Source organism: Oryctolagus cuniculus, chromosome 8 (assembly GCF_051225735.1).
Source record: "Oryctolagus cuniculus isolate XC-2025 breed Fujian yellow rabbit chromosome 8, ASM5122573v1, whole genome shotgun sequence".
Lineage (NCBI taxonomy): Eukaryota > Metazoa > Chordata > Mammalia > Lagomorpha > Leporidae > Oryctolagus > Oryctolagus cuniculus.
This window is the reverse complement of record NC_142874.1, coordinates 50,257,132-50,274,393: the sequence shown is the minus strand read 5'-3', so window position 1 is coordinate 50,274,393 and position 17,262 is coordinate 50,257,132. Positions and strand designations below refer to the sequence as shown.

At 39.0% G+C, this 17,262-nt stretch overlaps 1 protein-coding gene across 2 annotated transcripts in view; it reads right to left on the bottom strand.

Moving 5' to 3' along the window:
• Nucleotides 1-6,299: 6,299 nt before the first annotated feature.
• GYPA (glycophorin A (MNS blood group)) overlaps nucleotides 6,300-17,262 on the bottom strand; it is a 31,904-nt gene continuing 20,941 nt past the window's right edge. The window contains exons 6-10 of one of the 2 annotated variants that reach the window (XM_089302440.1): nucleotides 16,595-16,681; nucleotides 14,073-14,111; nucleotides 10,680-10,765; nucleotides 9,165-9,207; nucleotides 6,300-7,333 (exon numbers count right to left, since the gene is read on the bottom strand). In XM_089302440.1, coding sequence (XP_089158566.1) covers nucleotides 7,326-7,333; nucleotides 9,165-9,207; nucleotides 10,680-10,765; nucleotides 14,073-14,111; nucleotides 16,595-16,681 — 263 coding nt within the window. In that variant the 3' untranslated portion in view covers nucleotides 6,300-7,325. The remainder of the gene's footprint in view (nucleotides 7,334-9,164; nucleotides 9,208-10,679; nucleotides 10,766-14,072; nucleotides 14,112-16,594; nucleotides 16,682-17,262) is intronic. The other variant, XM_089302441.1, reaches the window with a different exon arrangement.

The window sequence follows — 17,262 nt, the reverse complement described above, 5'->3', positions numbered from 1 at the left end:
CAGACGAATTCTGGGAAGAATCATTCTTAAAAATACAAAATTCATCAGTCACTTTACCTTAAAGTGCTTTCATAAACGAACAGAAAATACATTACTATTTTCATTTCCCCTATCTACTTACAGAATACTTGAGGGAAAACAAAATCAGGAACTCCAGGTTTGTCTCTGTTTTGACTTCAAGAAGAGTTACTAGAAAACTCATCTACATAATGGTAATTTTGGTGGATTCTACTCTAGACATGACTGAGGAGCCAGGGTGTGAAGGAGCTTTGCCTTTGCCTCAAGGCTTTCCTGGTGCACTGGAAATCAGAGAACCACATGCCGTGATACTGCAGCTCACCTCTACACTCATATTGAGAGAATAAGGGGAGAAATTTGGGACCTGGAATTTCTGTATACCAGAAGTTTTGTAAAAACTTCAAGGTGAATAGATTCAAATTGTTAAAAGTTTTATTAAAAGTAATTGTGACATGGTTATCATTTTTTAGAAGATTGTTTTTAGCTTCAGGAGTAAACAACAGCTGTTACATATCTGAGAAAGCAGACAGTATAAAACGCCTACATTGATTGTTGCTTAAATGGTCCCCGTGAAAAAGATGAGAGCTATGTTTGCTGTTCTTTTGGGTTTTCTTTATAAGCCTCATTCGGAATCATGGCCATAGCTATATGGGCTAGCTATTAAATATCTAGAAACCAACTTATATTAGGAGCAGACTTAGTTTGAGCAAAAAACAGATGCATGATTTTCTACCTTCAATTGCACAGAGTTCCTCAGGTGCTACACAGGAGAATTTGCCAAATTTTTCCAATTAGGATTTGAAAGATGAATTAGAATTTTCTAATCTGCTAAAAGATGACATACACACTGTCCCTAACATTACATCAAATTTATATGTTCTAATATAAGAAATGGGTTTTAAAAATAGGTGCTTTGGTATAAAAAAATTTTTTAAATACAGCACAATTAAAAAGTAAGTTCACATTCCTTTCTAAATAAATGAAGTTATCTTATTGATGAATTAGGAAGCAGACATATTTCTGTTTCTCGCTCTCTTTGAAACATTTTTACTTCAGCTCTCAAGGATTATTTATGCAGAGTCATGGCATATATTGAACACACCCCAAAAACATGTTTTGTGAGATAAGGACAATGATGCCCTATCAAGACGTCCCTAGTGTTCGGTTTGAAGTAGGGTTCCAGCTTAGAGACTCAACAGGAAACAGCAATGTTGTCTTTACATATTTAAATCAGCAGTACTGGTTCTGAAATAGCAACAAGAAGAAAGGCACTGTTGAACTCCGAATATTGCTGTATATTTTTTATGAGCTTTTAAATTATACATTTATATTTTTGTGTAGATGTAGCACTTCACAGAAGTGTCGCTTAGTGTCCCTTGAGAGATTTGAAAAACTCTTTGCATGAGCTCTCTGCAGTCCTCCTAGGATTCTATTAAATGTACACTCTGTGCTCTTTATGCTTTGTTTTTCCCGAATTTGGCATACTTCTGTTGTCTCTGCACTTCATTCTGAATATTTTCTTCTGATCTACCTTTCAGTCTTCCCATTCTCTATTCAACTGAACCCTATGCTATTAAATCTAGTACTGAGTTAATACTTTCCATGGACTTTTTAGTTCTGGAGTTTCTGTGTGATGTTTAACTATTTTAAAGTCCCTATCTTGCCAAATGATTTCTTCTAAAAGTCAACCAGAATTATTTTAAATCCTATTTCTAAGACCTGTAACATCTAGATTTCTGATGATCTTATTTGTTTTATGTTTTGTGTGAATATGAAATTAGTTTTTATCTTTTTGAATTTCTTTTTTTTTAAATTAAGTATTGGGCATTGTATAGAAGAGTAGTAGAGATAATCTGAGTATCTGTATTTGTTATTGTCCTCTCAAAGATTTATGTTAGCTTTTGTCAGGTAGTTAAAGTAGAGGAAGATAATCTTCAATTAGTCTGGGGTTAAGGTGATACAAAGCAAGTAGTCTGTGTTTGTGAAGATTTGTGTATTTCTGGTCCCTCCCTAACTACTGCGTTACACTTAGGTTCAGCCGTTTGCGTACTAAACTGAAACCCTGTGGGATTCCCCCAAGGCTTTCTTTGGTGAGCCCTGTGAGAGCACTAGCTTTCCATCTAGTCCCCTGAGATGGTCAGAAACTCTGCTTATCTTCTTGTCATCTCACTTCCTGCTTTGAAACAGGCAAATGCATGGAGGGGAAATGTGCGTCATCCATGGCCGTTGACTTCAGAGCTTCCTTTTCCTTTAAGATTACGGACCCTTAAGTCCTTACTGCTTTGCTAGTTCTCTGATGCCTCTGTCAGATTAAAATAATTATTTTGTTAGTCTTTCCTAGAGGGAGTTTCTCTGCGGCAAGCTACTCTCCATTACCAGAAGCAGAAGTCCCGAGAGGCACTTCTGCACGGTGATAATGAGAAGGGGGCTAGTGCTGTTCTCCTGCATTCACACTGCGCTCCCCCACTTACACATCAGGTTATGTTGGGGATGTCATGTAGCCTCTTTGAGCATGAACTGCTTCATCTTAATATAAATGAAAAAATGATATCTACCTCAGAGGTGTGTATGAAAACCAAAAGAAACATTTCAAACAACGTTGACCTTTTCACGTGTCCCAAAGGTCAGGAGACCGGGAAAGCAGGGGTGCCTCTCTTTGTGCCTGTGGCATTGGGGCCATGGCAAAACAAGTATAGGGGATGATTCTTTCACTCTTTAATTGGGTATCCGTTGAAAGGAGTGCTGCGGGAACCCTAACCAAAAGAGGTGTTGTGCTCCTGGAAAAATCTGAAGGAAAAGTATCGCAAGCAACACTAGTAGCTGGATCAGGCTTTGAAGGAATGGGTGGGGAGACTCAACAGTTAGTGTGAAAGTTGGACATAAAGTTGTTCTAGAACATGGAGGCACCAAAGTGGCTACAGATGACAGGAATTAGTTTTTATTGAGAGATGGGGACATTCTTGGAAATATGTAGACTGAAATCTCGTAAATAATTTCTGTGTCTCTTTGTAATAAACTAAAGTTGTCTAAAATAATGACATCCAAAAATAAATAAATAAATAAATAATAAAACAATGTGGAACACATGGTAAGTGGTCAAGAAATTTACCCATGCCATTTGTGTTTTAAATAAATTTAAACATTGAAATATTTATTGAATGCATAATTGCACTATGATGCTATGGTAAACAAAAGAGAAAAATTTCACCTCATTTCTAACAAAACTTTAAAATTTAAGATGTAATGCAAATGTCTGCATTTGTGGAGAAAACCTCGTGAGAGAAATCTATTGTTATCCTCACAACCAACTCACCTACAAAAACACAATTCAGAAAAGAGACAGGTATTACAAAAAAAAAACATTTTTGAAGAGAATATTTGGTAGGCTCTTGCAAATTCTTTGGGTTTAAACATCAATGCAATGTGTGATTCTGAATAGAGGAGCTATTCCTCTGTTGGTTAGAATTGATCAATATCCAAAAAAAAGTGTCTTCCTATTTTAAAGAAACTTTTTTCAGGTACAATGTATACATTGTAGCTGGTACTTTAGAATTATAGGATTTAATCCAGGCTGGCACTGTGGTGTAGTGGGTAAAGCCGCTGCCTACAATGGCAGAATCCCATATGGGTGCCAATTCAAGTCTCAGCTGCTCCACTTCTGATCCAGCTCTCTGCTATGGCCTGGGAAAGCAGTAGAAGATGGCCCAAGTCCTTGGGCCCCTGCACCCATGTGGGAAACCTGGAAGAAGCTCCTGGCTTTGGATGGGTGTAGCTCTAGCTGTTTCGGCCATCTGGGGAGTGAACCAGCAGATGGAAGACCTCTCTCTCTCTCTCTGCCTCTGCCTATCTGTAACTCTGCCTTTCAAATAAATAAATAAATCTTAAAAAAAGAATTATATGATTTGAAACTTAACTATTAAGGTATATAAATATTTAATTCATATGTTTCCATAATTAGCTATTAAGTAAAAATAGCAAGAATTTATTTTAGGAAAGCCTAAATTTTTCATGCTTTCCAACTAATTCTCTAAGAGGAAGACTAGAATAGATAAAAATTATTAGAGGGAAGAAGTTTTTTTCTCAAATTGCAAATGCCCAAAGTGAGTCATTGTGTTGGTCCAGAAAAGATAAAGAAAATCAAGATATTATTCCACTTTATTGAGGTCCGATTTTCCAACCCTGTTGTCTTCAGAACAAAACTGCTTTTTAAACTCAAGTAATATTTTAAATCTACTAAGGAAAACTGAAATATTAAAGGACAATGGATTTTTTACACATGTACTCAGTGAAAGAGTATATTTGTAATATTCCAATGATAAAAGATAAAGAAAAAATTTTGATTGTTCTATTTTGCAGAAGAAAAATAAGGTGATGAGGCTGGCCTTGTGGCATGGTGGGTAAAACAACAGCCTACTATGCCAGCATCCCATATGGGTGCCACTTCCCGGTTCGTGTCCTAGCTGCTTCACTTCTGATCCAGCTCCCTGCTAATGGCCTGAGAAAGGTAATGGAAGATGGCCAAAATGCTTGGGCCCTTGCTACCCTGTCTCCTGGCTTTGGCCTGATGCAGTGCTGGCCATTGCAGCCATCTGGGGAGTGAACCAGTAAATGAAAGCTTGCTCTCTCTCTCTCTCTCTCTCTCTCTCTCTCTTTCTTTCTCTCTCTCCCCCCTTCTCTCCCCCTCTTCCTCTCCCTCTCCCTCTCTCCCCGTCTCTGTAATTCTGTCTTTCAAATAAATAAGTGAATCTTAAATTTAAAAAGAGAAAAAGAAAAATGAGATGACCAAAAGAAACTTAAGACCAGCCTTCAAAGGCTAAATGCTGCCACTGGATATTTAAAATGGATTAGGCAGGGCACTCTATGCTGCCTTACTGATCAGTGGGCAAGGAAGAATTTGTCCCCAGGTGACAGTAATGACAGCCACCGTTTATCACATACAGAGTGCTGACCATGCTCTGTACCTCATTTCATAAAAATATCATATTAATTCTGAAAAGTTGTTATCATAATCTGCATATTAGAGATAAGGAAACCAAAGTTACATGGATAAATAGTGAGGGTTCAAACTCTGTTCCCAAAATTGAATCTCCACACCATGGCTAACTAGACATTTATGATGTCCCCATAAAAATGCTATCATGAATATTAACAAAGGCTTATGGGGCCAGCATGTGGTGTAGCAGGTTAAGCTGCCACCTGCGACCCCAGCGTCCCATTTGGGCATCAGTTTGTGTCCCAGTTGCTCCACTTCTGATCCAGCTCCCTGTTAATGGCCTGGGAAAAGCAACAGAAGATGGCCCAAGTGTTTGGAATTTTGCCATCCACATGGGAGACCCAGATGAAGTTCCTGGCTCCTGACTTTGGGCTGCTTTGTCTCTGGCCACTGGCAGATGGAAAATTCTCTCTCTCTCTCTCTCTCTCTCTCCCCCTCCCTCTGTGTGTGTGTGTGTGTCTACCGGTCTCTCTCTGTAACTTTTTCAAATAAATGAATAAGAAATAAGAAACAATTTTGTTAAGTCTCTCTAGAATCACAGACATGAATTAAAATCCCTGATGTTAATGAGTCACAGGAAAGCAGGGTTGGAATTCAGATCACAGCAATGCTGGGTGCTGAGTGCAGAGTAGATCCGAGGACACGTTGAAATCCGGGAGCAGAAAATGGTTCAGCAGCAGCAGTGCATGTCTTCCAGCTCAATGGAAGCAATACACTAGGACTGATATGATGCAACAACAGGCCTATGCATTAGTGGGGGCAGCATGTTTATTTGTTTTTATTTGAATAGCATTTGATTCATAGAAGCTTCTTTGAAGAGGCATGCTACATTGATAGGATGAATACCTAGAATAAGCCAGAGGCTATTCCACGATGACTAAAACACCACCTTCACTATGCCTTTGCTGTCCATGTTCTGTCTTCACAAGACCCTCACCTTTCTGCATTCACTGTCTCCCTAGTGTAGACCCTTTGTTCACACACACACACACACACACACACACACAAACAGTACTGAAGAGTAAAATCGTCTAATGAGCTTCACCACCCCTCCCACCCTAGCCTTCAGTTTTAAGAAATTCAGCATGGGGCAGGGGGCTGGTGCTGTGGTGTAGTGGGTAAAGCTGCCGCCTGCAGTGCCGGCATCCATATGGGCGCCGGTTCGAGTCCCAGCTGCTCCACTTTCAATCCAGTTCTCTGTTATGGCCTGGGAAAGCAATGGAAGATGGCCCAAGGTAGTTTGTTAAAGTTGCTAGGCCCACATCCATACATAAAATTATTCACTTAATTATCACATCAAGTATGGAATTTTATTAATTTGGAAATAGACTATTACAGGACTGTATTTCTTATTTTTATTTTTTTTTGTTTCACTATAAATGAGTAACAGCTGGATATCCACTAGAACTCAGTCTAATATCTAGAAATTTCTTTTAGATAACTTAAAACAATTTCCAAAGTTTTATTAATGAGAGAACTGAAACTGATGGGTTAAAGAATTCAGTTGAGAAAACAGAGTGACCTATTCAAATATTTACCTACATGTCACATTTACACATTTTGTTACATTCAGAGTCAAATTTGTGTTCCAAAAAAAGGAATTGATTCTTTTCTTTCTCAGTACACTCTGACCACTTACATTAATAACTTTTTCAGTGAAACAAAATGTATCAGTCAGGGCACTGAAGGAGTTAATGTTCCACTTTCACACAAGTCATTTTAAGTAGGTCATTTGTATATATGTTACATATCATTTTTAAATGGGAATAACACTTTGTATTGACTTGTGCACTAAATGATGGCTGTGACTATCTTTATATATAATGGCATTTCCAAGCACAAGTTTTATTAGTGTGAACAGAATATCATCCTTAGTGTAAAACCACATCTTGCCTGTTCAACAACTAAGAGAATGAGTGACAGGACTTCAGTATCCCCTGAATTCATTTAAACAGTGAAAAGGTGTTACAAGCCCTTCACTTGATAGTGCCATGATTAAAACAATAGTATAGAATAAGAATGAATTCCACTAAAATTTTGGGCCTGAATTTCCAATAACTTGATTATAAAATTTACAATAACACAAAAACAAACATGCAAGAAAATTTTTTATCTTGAAATATTAATGACAGGAGATTTTTTTCATGTTTGAGTCACTGGGAGTTGTGATGTAAAAGCTGCATTCTAAAATTGTACAAGTTAGGAGCTACATGATACTAGAATTCCAATTCATATGTTCATTTTTCACTTCACTGAAGTCATGTCTCCTTTGAGTTTTTCCAAAAATTTGACTGCATGAGCAGATTTCCATCGATTAATTTCCTGTAGGATTAAAATGGGAAAAGAAATACAATGTGATATAATTATATGTAAAACAGCAAGAAATTATTGCACAAAATAAATCTCAGGCTTTGCCATTCCCACAGAGCTACTCTTGAATATAATTGATAGGAAATGAAATGAATGTCCTTAGAGATTAGCTCTGCTGGAGTTTTATGTAAAGAAAGATACAGATTTTTTTTTTTTAAGGAAATCAATTCTAAAAGCCTTAGGTAAGGAACAGATATAATTACTGTGCTCCTAGTTTCCAGATGAGAAGCTAACGGAGAACTTGTGTAGAGGCAGAATATAGTGCGCAAACAACAAATAAATGATTAGAATTACATCTGCAGGTTTGAATTTAGGTAAGCTCCCAAGTCTGTCAGATCTCTTTTAGGAATCATTTTTTCCTTTTTGTTTTCTTCAAGGACAGGTCTTCACAGAAACTTACTCTAAATTCCTCTCAGATTCTAGCACATGAATGAAGGTCATGAGCAGATCAAACCCCATGAAACCTCGTCGCCTTCTTGGTTGGAAAGCTGGATTCATGTTGCTCCCAGAGAGCCAGGGAAGGGCTGGGGGGAGCCTCGGCTCCTATGGAAGCAGAGCATTATCCGGTGTTTTCTCTTTGGGTTGCACAGGAAGTGGGCATCCCAAATGCTCTTCCATGAGAAATGGGCTGGCATATGACTCAGATTCACTCATCCTCATTTCTCACCAAGCGCAAATCATGTGCAGTTTAAAGGAGGTAAAAGCAATTCATGCCTTAATTATTCCCTAACATCTTTAGTTCTTGTTGAAATAACACAGCACTCTACCGTCTTATGATTTTAGCTTGTAAATTCTTCTACCGCTATAGTCTATTAAGTAGAGCTAAAGCATTTTTAACAGTTTTGTGTTTTCTGATATTTCTTGTGAGATGGGGTCAGATTTTATAACCCATTTCATTAACTTACTAAGATACGGTTAATAACTTCATTTGCACAAATATGGGGAAATTAAATGAGTCTAAAATTTGGTTCATCTGCCTTTCCCATGAATTTGAGACAGAGAGACAACCAGAGCATTAATCCTGACAATATGGAAATGTGTGCAATTTTGGGTTTGTGCCATATTTTATCATCTTCTAGGCATTTGTCCACACTGCCCTTCTGTTAGGTTTGCTTTACCCTGTGTAACGTCCATCTGTCCTTTAAGACTGATCCCACGTGATTTCAATTCTTGAAATCTCAGTCCCTATTGGATGCTGTGGCCTACACTAGCTTATAACTTGTTCATTGCAAATAAGCCAGGTGCAGAAACAAATACTGCATGTTCTCATTTGTATGTAGAAGGTTAAAAAGTTGATCTCATGGAAGTAGAGTGTAGAAGAATATTCATTAGAGCCTTGTAAGAGTAAGAGGAATTGAGGTTAGGAGGTCAGATAAGGGGTACAAAATTACAATTATGTAGGAGGAACAAACTCTAGGGTTATACAGCACAGCCAGGTGACTATAATTTATAATAACTTATTATATAATTTAAAATGAAATAGAAGAGAGGAGTTTGAAGTTCCCAACACAAAGAAACGATTGTCTAAGTAGATGGAAATGTCAATTATCTTGATCTGATCAACACACATTGTGTATATGCATTGAATTCTCATACAGTAGCCCATAAGCATGCACCATTACTATGTGTTCACTAATATGCTCACCATCGTGACCCCATTCTGTTTCCTTTATTAGACCCTCGGTTTCCAGAGGATAGAATGAATTTTAATTAGTTACCCTTTTCCCCAACTAAGTTCTTTCTCTTCCCCAAAGACAAATGCAATGCAAATATTAACACTAACCTGGAATTTCTGCTTCAACAGAATTTAAAGGCATGTTTGCACCCTGTGAGAAGGAAAGTTGTATGTCAAATGAGTTTTTCTATGAATAAAAATATTAATATTACAATTTTCTAAACTTCAGACATTAAAATTAAGATGTTTCAGATTAAAATATCTTTTTATATTTATTTTCTTTTCATTGAAATTCACTTTGAAAATTTTGTAGTAAGTTGATCTTTTGTAATATTTATAAAAACTGATTTAAACTGTGTAGGTATTTCTGAATATTATTTGGTATTTTAAAAGGTGAAATATTACCTCATAAAGTGAGATATTTCTCTACCAAAATGAATAGCAAAAGTAGAAATAAAAATAAAGAGGGTGTGATCTTTCACTTGTGAAGACCATGACCAAATTCTTTTGTACATATAAAGGAAATTCTCCAAAATTGTCAACTATTTCTTTCTTTGACTTTTTCAGGTCTTAGAACATTGCCCAAGAGAGAATACAACTTCATCTGACATATACACTCAAACATAAGGAGATTAGTTTTCTTGAATATTTATATTTCAGGCAAGAGAACACATCCTATTTTCAAGTCCTTACAAAATCTCTCATACAGCACTAGGCATTCTCAAGTAAAGCAGTTTCCCTTGCTAACAAATAATTGAAGTTATAACTTTGATTACACATCTATGTGGAATGATAACAACCAGTAATAGGCTTGAGCAATTGTAGAAGTCACCTGACAGATGGAGTTAAAAAAGAAAGGAGGAATTCAAACCATGTGGATTTACTCCTTGTTATGGTTAAACCATAACAGTGTTGCTATCCTTCTAGATAAGATTATTTTAAAGAATAGATATAGAGGTTATGGTCAAGAGACTAAGAGTAATGAAGAATGAAAATGCACCTGTACCAATCTCATATGACTGAGTATTAGAATGTTAGAAGGTAGGATTGCAGAGCCAGTGGCAGCACCATAAATACACAAACACATGATGAATTTTAAACACCTTAGAAGATTCTTAGAGTAAAGCCATGTGCTTTAGAAAGCTGTGTCATGTGGATTTAAAAACAGTTTTAGTGATAAAAACTATTCTGTGAATTCATGAGTGAAATTAGAATGTTTTTTTCAGGAATGTAAGAATGGAAAAAATCAAAAGTTGTACGCATATGTAAATATGTCATATTATTTTAAATATTCTTGTGTACAAATTCAATAAATACTGTAAGTAGAAATTTGGCTATTTCATCTATGTTCATTACATTACACTAAATTGCGTTATAACTTTGGAAAATCTTTCACTGGGGAAACAGGACATAGATTTCTATCTGGAAATTCCCTTAAATTGGAAAAATGCAAAAGAAAAAAAATTCTGTTATGTAATTCAGTCTCTTCTATATGTCCAGTTGAGAAAGCTAGAATTTTATACGCTTTTCTTTCTCTTTGAGTTTAATTGAGCTCAGAGCAATAAACATTCCCAGCACAGTTCACATTAGTACCGACAGAAAAATTAAAAACCGAATTCTCACCTTTGTCAGTCGGCTAATACAATAAGAAATAAGGAGGATAACTCCAACGATACCAGCAATCACACCAAAAATAATGGGTATTATCACTATGACAGAAAAGGAGAGGAAGGAATTTAAAACTTGTGAAATAAATTACCATATAATAACTGAAAAATAAGCAGATAATCTAAAGACACTACGACTTTGCCTTTTCCTAGAAATACATTAATACTGTTTATTTCCATTTTTCTACTCAAAAATTGTTTTTTCATAGTAATTTGTGGGAAACTGGAATTTTGAGTGACCATTTTTTTTGTCCAAAGCTGCACAACTACTCCAGCACAGAACCCAGAGCTGAAAGTTCTATTTCTGTGTCTAGTATTCTTTATGTGTTTAAACATAAGAGCTATGTGGACTTCTACTTGGACATGGGAAAATCACAAATTCTTCTAGTTTGAACATTATGAAATAAAATAATATCTTAATGTATAACAGGGTACCAGATGAATCGTAGGATCAGAAGTTGGCAGAAAAGCTGGTGTTACCAGTTTATAAATGAGTAAATTGTGGGGAGCAACTCAGACTAGACTAAGTTACTGGAATTAAGACTTATTCTATGCATCTGCTCTCCCACAATATGGCGCTGAGAAGGGAGTAAACAACTTCTATGCAGCTGCCTCTCACCAACTTGAGTGATGACCTGCAGGAGCTGATCCTGCTCCTGATTGGGGGAGAGCAGCGTACTCGGCATGTGGGTAGCAGAGTTGGGATTGGTGGAAGAGGACTATAAAGGAGGAGAGAGACAACATGCACCAGGAACATCTAAGGGGAACACCTGAAAGAACACCTGAGCAGCCCCCGAGAGAGCCGGCCGGCGGTGTGCCGCTCCCCTGCGGAAGTGGGGAAAGTGGCAGGGGGGCCCGCCCCTCCACGGAGGTGGAGGGACGGCAGCCAACCCAGGAAGAACCAGCAGCAAACCCGGGGAGGGCCGAGCAGGCAAAAGAACAGCGCAGGGTTTAGTGTCGTTCCTCCGTGAAGAGGGGGAGCGACAGTAAATGAGGTTAAGGTACTTAACCTAGGTCAGACAACCAGGGTACAATTATGAGAATAATCCTGGTCACCTATATTCTATGCTTATGTTCCTTCTGCAGTATTCATATGCACAGTCACTAATATAGGCATAAAATTATTTTTCATATCTGGAAATGAAGCAATTTAAATCAATTAAGTTAGAGGAACCCCCCACCCCCACACACACACTCAGTTTTCTGTGGTGATTTCAAGTAAAGTAAATAGAAGCTAGGATTAGATACACAGGTAAACAGCACATTTATGTGCTAATTTGTCAGTCATACTATTGACAATAATATATAAATACCTTTTTAAAAAAGATTATTTATTTTGAAAATCAGATTTATAGAGAGGAGGGGGAGAGAAAGAGGAAGAATCTTCCATCTGCTGGTTCACTTACCAGATAGCCCCAGTGGCCAGCTCTGGGCCAGGCAGAAGCCACAAACTTCACCCAGGTCTTCCACATTAGTAGCAGGGGCCCAAACACTTGACCCATCTTTTGCTGCTTTCCCAGGTGCATTAGCAAGGATCTGGATCTGAGAGTGGAGCAGCAGGGATATGTACCAGTGCCCCTTTGGGATGCCATTATCACAAGTGGTGGTTTTATGCACTGTGCCACAACGCCAGCCCCTAAATAATTTTTTAGAAGTAGCTTTTCCTCTCTCTGATACTGCCAACCCGTCTTAAGCATTTAGCTTTAATGTATGAGACAGCAGTGCAGTCCTACAATTTATTCTTTCCCTGTGTGAGATATGGACACAGACCAACTGTGAAGAGTTAGAAAGGCAGAATAGTAGCTGGGCACATAAGTAACTGAAGCCAAATCTACAGTGGCATCTAAGTGAGAGGAGTGACATTACCAGTAACAGGGGAGGTTGTGGTGATATCCCCAAAGTGGTAACCTGTGGCCAAAAATGAGTCAGAATTGAGATGTGAGTGGTATGTATTATTTCTTTAAAACATAGTATCAACTACTTAGATGATTGTAAGCTCCTAGATTTCTGTACAGTAGGAATGAAGGAAATTGTTTTATAAGCTTTGAAGAGCCTTCTCAAGTACTTATGGTCAATTAGAAAGCTAAAATAATCGAACTTAAGAGAAAAATTATTATCAAATAACATATGATTGTTTCCAAAATGTTTAGAAAACAAGAAATGCAGGGCTGGTGCTGTGGCGTAGCAGGTAAAGCCGCTGCCTGCAGTGCTGGTATCACATGTGGGCACCGGTTTGAGTCATGGCTGCTCCACTTCCTATCCAGCTCTCTGCCATGGCCTGGAAAGGCAGTACAAGATAGGCCAAGTCCTTGGGCCCCTGCACCCACATGGGAGACTCAGAAGAAGCTCCTGGCTCCTGGCTTCAGATTGGCACAGCTCCAGCCATTGCAGCCAATTGGAGAGTGAACAAGTAGATGGAAGACCTCTCTCTCTCTCTGCCTCTCCTTCTCTCTCTGTGTAACTCTGACTTTCAAACAAACAAATAAATAAATAAATAAATTCTTTTTTTTTTTATAACAAAAGAAAACACTGGGGCCGGCGCCGTGGAAAAGTAGGTTAATTCTCCGCCTGCAGAGCCGGCATCCCATATGGGCGCCAGTTCTAGTCCCGGCTGCTCCACTTCTAATCCAGCTCTCTGCTATGACCTGAGAAATCAGTAGAAGATGGCCCAAGTCCTTGGGCCCCTGCACCTGTGTGGGAGACCAGGAAGAAGCACCTGGCTCCTGGCTTCGGATTGGTGCAGCTCCGGCCGTTGTGGCCATTCCAGGAGTGAACCAATGGAAGAAAGATGTTTCTCTCTGTCTCTCCCTTTCACTGTCTGTAACTCTCTCAAATAAAATCTTAAAAAAAAAGAAGAAATGGAAATTTTACAATCTGATGTGACAAAAATTAGCAATATCTGCTCTTCTCTTTTAAAATTGTCACTCCCAAGGCAGACAGTTTGTCACAGAATGTTGATCCACCTCTTTGGATGCCCGAGTTCAAGTTCCAGCTCTCCTGTTTCTGATCCAGCTTCCTGCTAGGGTGTCTGGGAAGGCAGCAGAAGATAGCTCAAGTACCTGTGTCCCTGCCACCTCATGGGAGACTAGGGTGGAGTTCTTGGCTCCTGGCATTAGCCTCTTCCAACTCTCTCTACTGTGGGCATTTGGAGAGAGGACCAGAAGATAAATGTCTCTTTTTCTGTCTCTCCCTCTCATTCTCTGTCACTCTGCCTTTCAAATAAATAACTAGGTGAATTAAATAAATAAATAATTTTTCAAAATAGACACTCCCTATTTTCCTAGGCATTTAAATAACAATTCATATTTAAGGTGGAATGATTATAATTCCATAATAAATATTAGCATACCTGGTTCTGACAAAGCATGATTATATTGTTGTCTTGTTTCTGAAAGATAAAATTTCAAAACAAATCAGAATATATAGGTAAATCTAAAATAGTCATTTTGCAATTAGACTATTTAGGGGTTTTCATTTTTCAACCAAATTTGAGAGTTATTGGTCAACTTTCTACATTTAGCTAGTAAAAATTATAAAGTGTCAGTCTTACCAGTAGCAATTCTAGGAATCTACTTTTAATTACCCAACAATTGTTCATGTGTGAGAAATTGGCAAACATCTCATAAACTAAGGGGAAAGGAATGAGAAAATATTGGAAAAATAATTATTTGACTTCTACCAGAAGCAGTGATTTTTTTTTTTTAATGTCAAAACAGTCAGAAGAAAGGAGACAGGTTCCTCATCACGCCACACAGACTCCAGCCCAACACAAAGAAGGTGGCTGGCTGTCACTTTCCAGATTTATGTCAGAGATACTGTGGGAATGTAAACCTTATTGTGCCTCCTTCAAGCTTCTGCCAATTGTCCCCCAGTTTTCCTGTCTGTAGAAGTCTCTAGGGTGGTTGCCTTAATGTTCCACCTGAGCTCACCTCCCTCCTCAGTCCACATCTTAGATTTCTCTCTCTCTCTGTCTGCACATGCCATTTTACATCTCAAAGCCCTCTTAATACTAGGGCCACATTGTGTTCTTGAATGTAATTACCATAAATTTCATATCACACTCTATTATATAATAAGGCCAAGGACTTAGTTATGTTTTGTCATTCTCTAGGAGTTAGATATAAAATTCAACAGGGCTTGACTTCTGTCTCTTTTTGGCACTCAATGATTATGGTTCATATATGATTAGTATATACTGTAGTACATGATCAATGTTGTGGTTTGTATACAGTTGCAGTGAGTACATGCGGGTAGTACACGTGGGCTCATCCTGCAAGGCCTGCGCCATCGGGGAGAGTAGGGCGATGGTATTCTTCCACAAGAAGCACCAGGGACAGGCTTCGGTGAACATGTCTGCTTTATTAACGACCAAGCAGAGAGCAGACAAAGGGAGCCTAACTAATTGAGGACAATACTAATTCCATAGGTTGAAGCTGATATTGGCACTGCTATGCGTGCCCAATCAGCTTGAAGGTCACATAGCTAGGATGGCTTTCCAGGTGGCCTGGCCACACCTAGAAGCAGTTTACCTGATTGCTGGGGGTGGGGAGAAATGTGCCTGGGGCTCCCACTGCCAGCCAGCAGCCAGGCTGGGGGGGGGGGTCTCTCCCAGGGGACACAGCGCGCCATGCCCTCTCAAGATCTTGCATGGTCAGGGCAGGCAACCTCACAGGATCACCCACAAGCACATACTGTAATATACAGTCAATGCTGGTAGTTAGTGTGAGGAGTCTTCAAAATGTTCATGAAAGTGAATACAATGAAGAAACTAGGAATGGATTTCAAAAATTTTGCAACAAAAAAACCTATATTTTAATTCTATTTTCTATGAATTTTTGGAAATACCCTCATTTAAAGGGCTTGGGAAAAAAAGGTGGACTTTCAGTCGTGAGGGTGCCCCTGACTTGTTATGGGTTCTCATGAGGATGAGGTTAGGTCACACATGTAAACACTCAGTGCAATGCCCCACCATGCAGTCATCATTTATAGGACACCGGGCATGTAGCCCTTCAGTGCTTCCCATATCACACCATCACGTTGGCTTCACTTGGAAATCATTTGAAAGTGAAGTTGTCTAACTGGACCCAGGAGCTTAATAACTACTTCTGATTTCTCTAATGTCATCCCAATTTCCCTCCCTTGGCTTTTGTTCTACTTAAAACCCATTGCCTCCGTTGGTCTCTGTGCATTTGCTCAACAATTCTATTAGTTTGTGGTCCTGTGGCCTCTCTAAGTCTTCTTTCAGGTTGTATTTTAAATCTGGGGTATCCTTCTAGAATCCCACATAGAGAAGATCCCCCTGCCCTTTCTACTATAAAGCCATGTTCTCCCTAGAAAAATAATGAGAGGGAGTGAACACTCTCTGACCATGCTGATCTCAGCACACAGCTTGGCTTACAGATATCATCTATGAGGGACTGATGCTATGTCAGGCTCTGAGCTTAACACTTATGCATACATCGTCTTATTCAATCTTTAGAGAAACACTGCAAGGCAAGGATTACTGGTCCCACTTTGAAATTTAGACAGGGAGTTCACCCCTGGGTCAGTAGCTGGCACAGGACCAGCCCAGCCCTGAGCCCATCTGGATTTTCCCACTGGTCCTCCTCATCCATCACTGCATTATGGGACCCCTTCATCAGGTCACCATTTCATTCATTCCTTCTGTGCTCCCTTAGATTATTTTGTTTTCCTTAACCATAGGATTATTTCTGTGAGATATCTCAGAAGTGAGCATTGTCCTGCAGTAGGGACCGTCAACTCAGCTTCCATTTCTTGTTTGTCACAGTGTCCATACAATGGCAGGTCCCATTCAATACAGTGGTGTTCCAAAAGGGACTCCAGAGAAACCATACAAGAATAAAAACAAACCTGGCTTTTCTACAGAACCATTGCCATTTCCACGTTCTGTTTCGTTGAGAGCTTTGACAGGTGTTCTGAGCTGTGTGGAAACAACATCTGTAAAAACAAAAGTTGAGAAAGGGATCAAGGATGGGTTGGTGGAATGGACCACGAAGCATACAGAGAAACAAACTTACCCCACATCCCTCCCAGGGGCAGCTCCAGAACTCCACATCACAAGGACTTATAGACCACACCCGCCTCAGAAGTCATTGTGAGGACTGGGCTTGTTACAGACATGCCTGGTGTGTGTGCATGCACATGAGCCTGTCAGGTCATACAATAGAGTACGTGGCACACAATCAGTGTGACGCACATATTAGCTACTACTATTGTCATTCTTATGAAAGGGTAACTTGGAGCTGCACTTGGGAAATCGTCCGTGATAAAGACACATGGAAACTCGTTAGGACTGTCCAAGGACTAAAGTTCTGCCCTAGACCTGCCTGTCACCATCTCTGAGGAACAAACCTATTTACCCCATACGAACTAAAGCAAAAATAAAACACCATCGATTCAACTTTCTTCAAGATCCCTAAACGGTGAATCTTTTCTCAAGTTCCCTGCTCATATTTCTTTTTTTAATTTATTTTTATTTATTTGAAAGTCAGAGTTATACAGAGAGAGGAGAGGCAGGG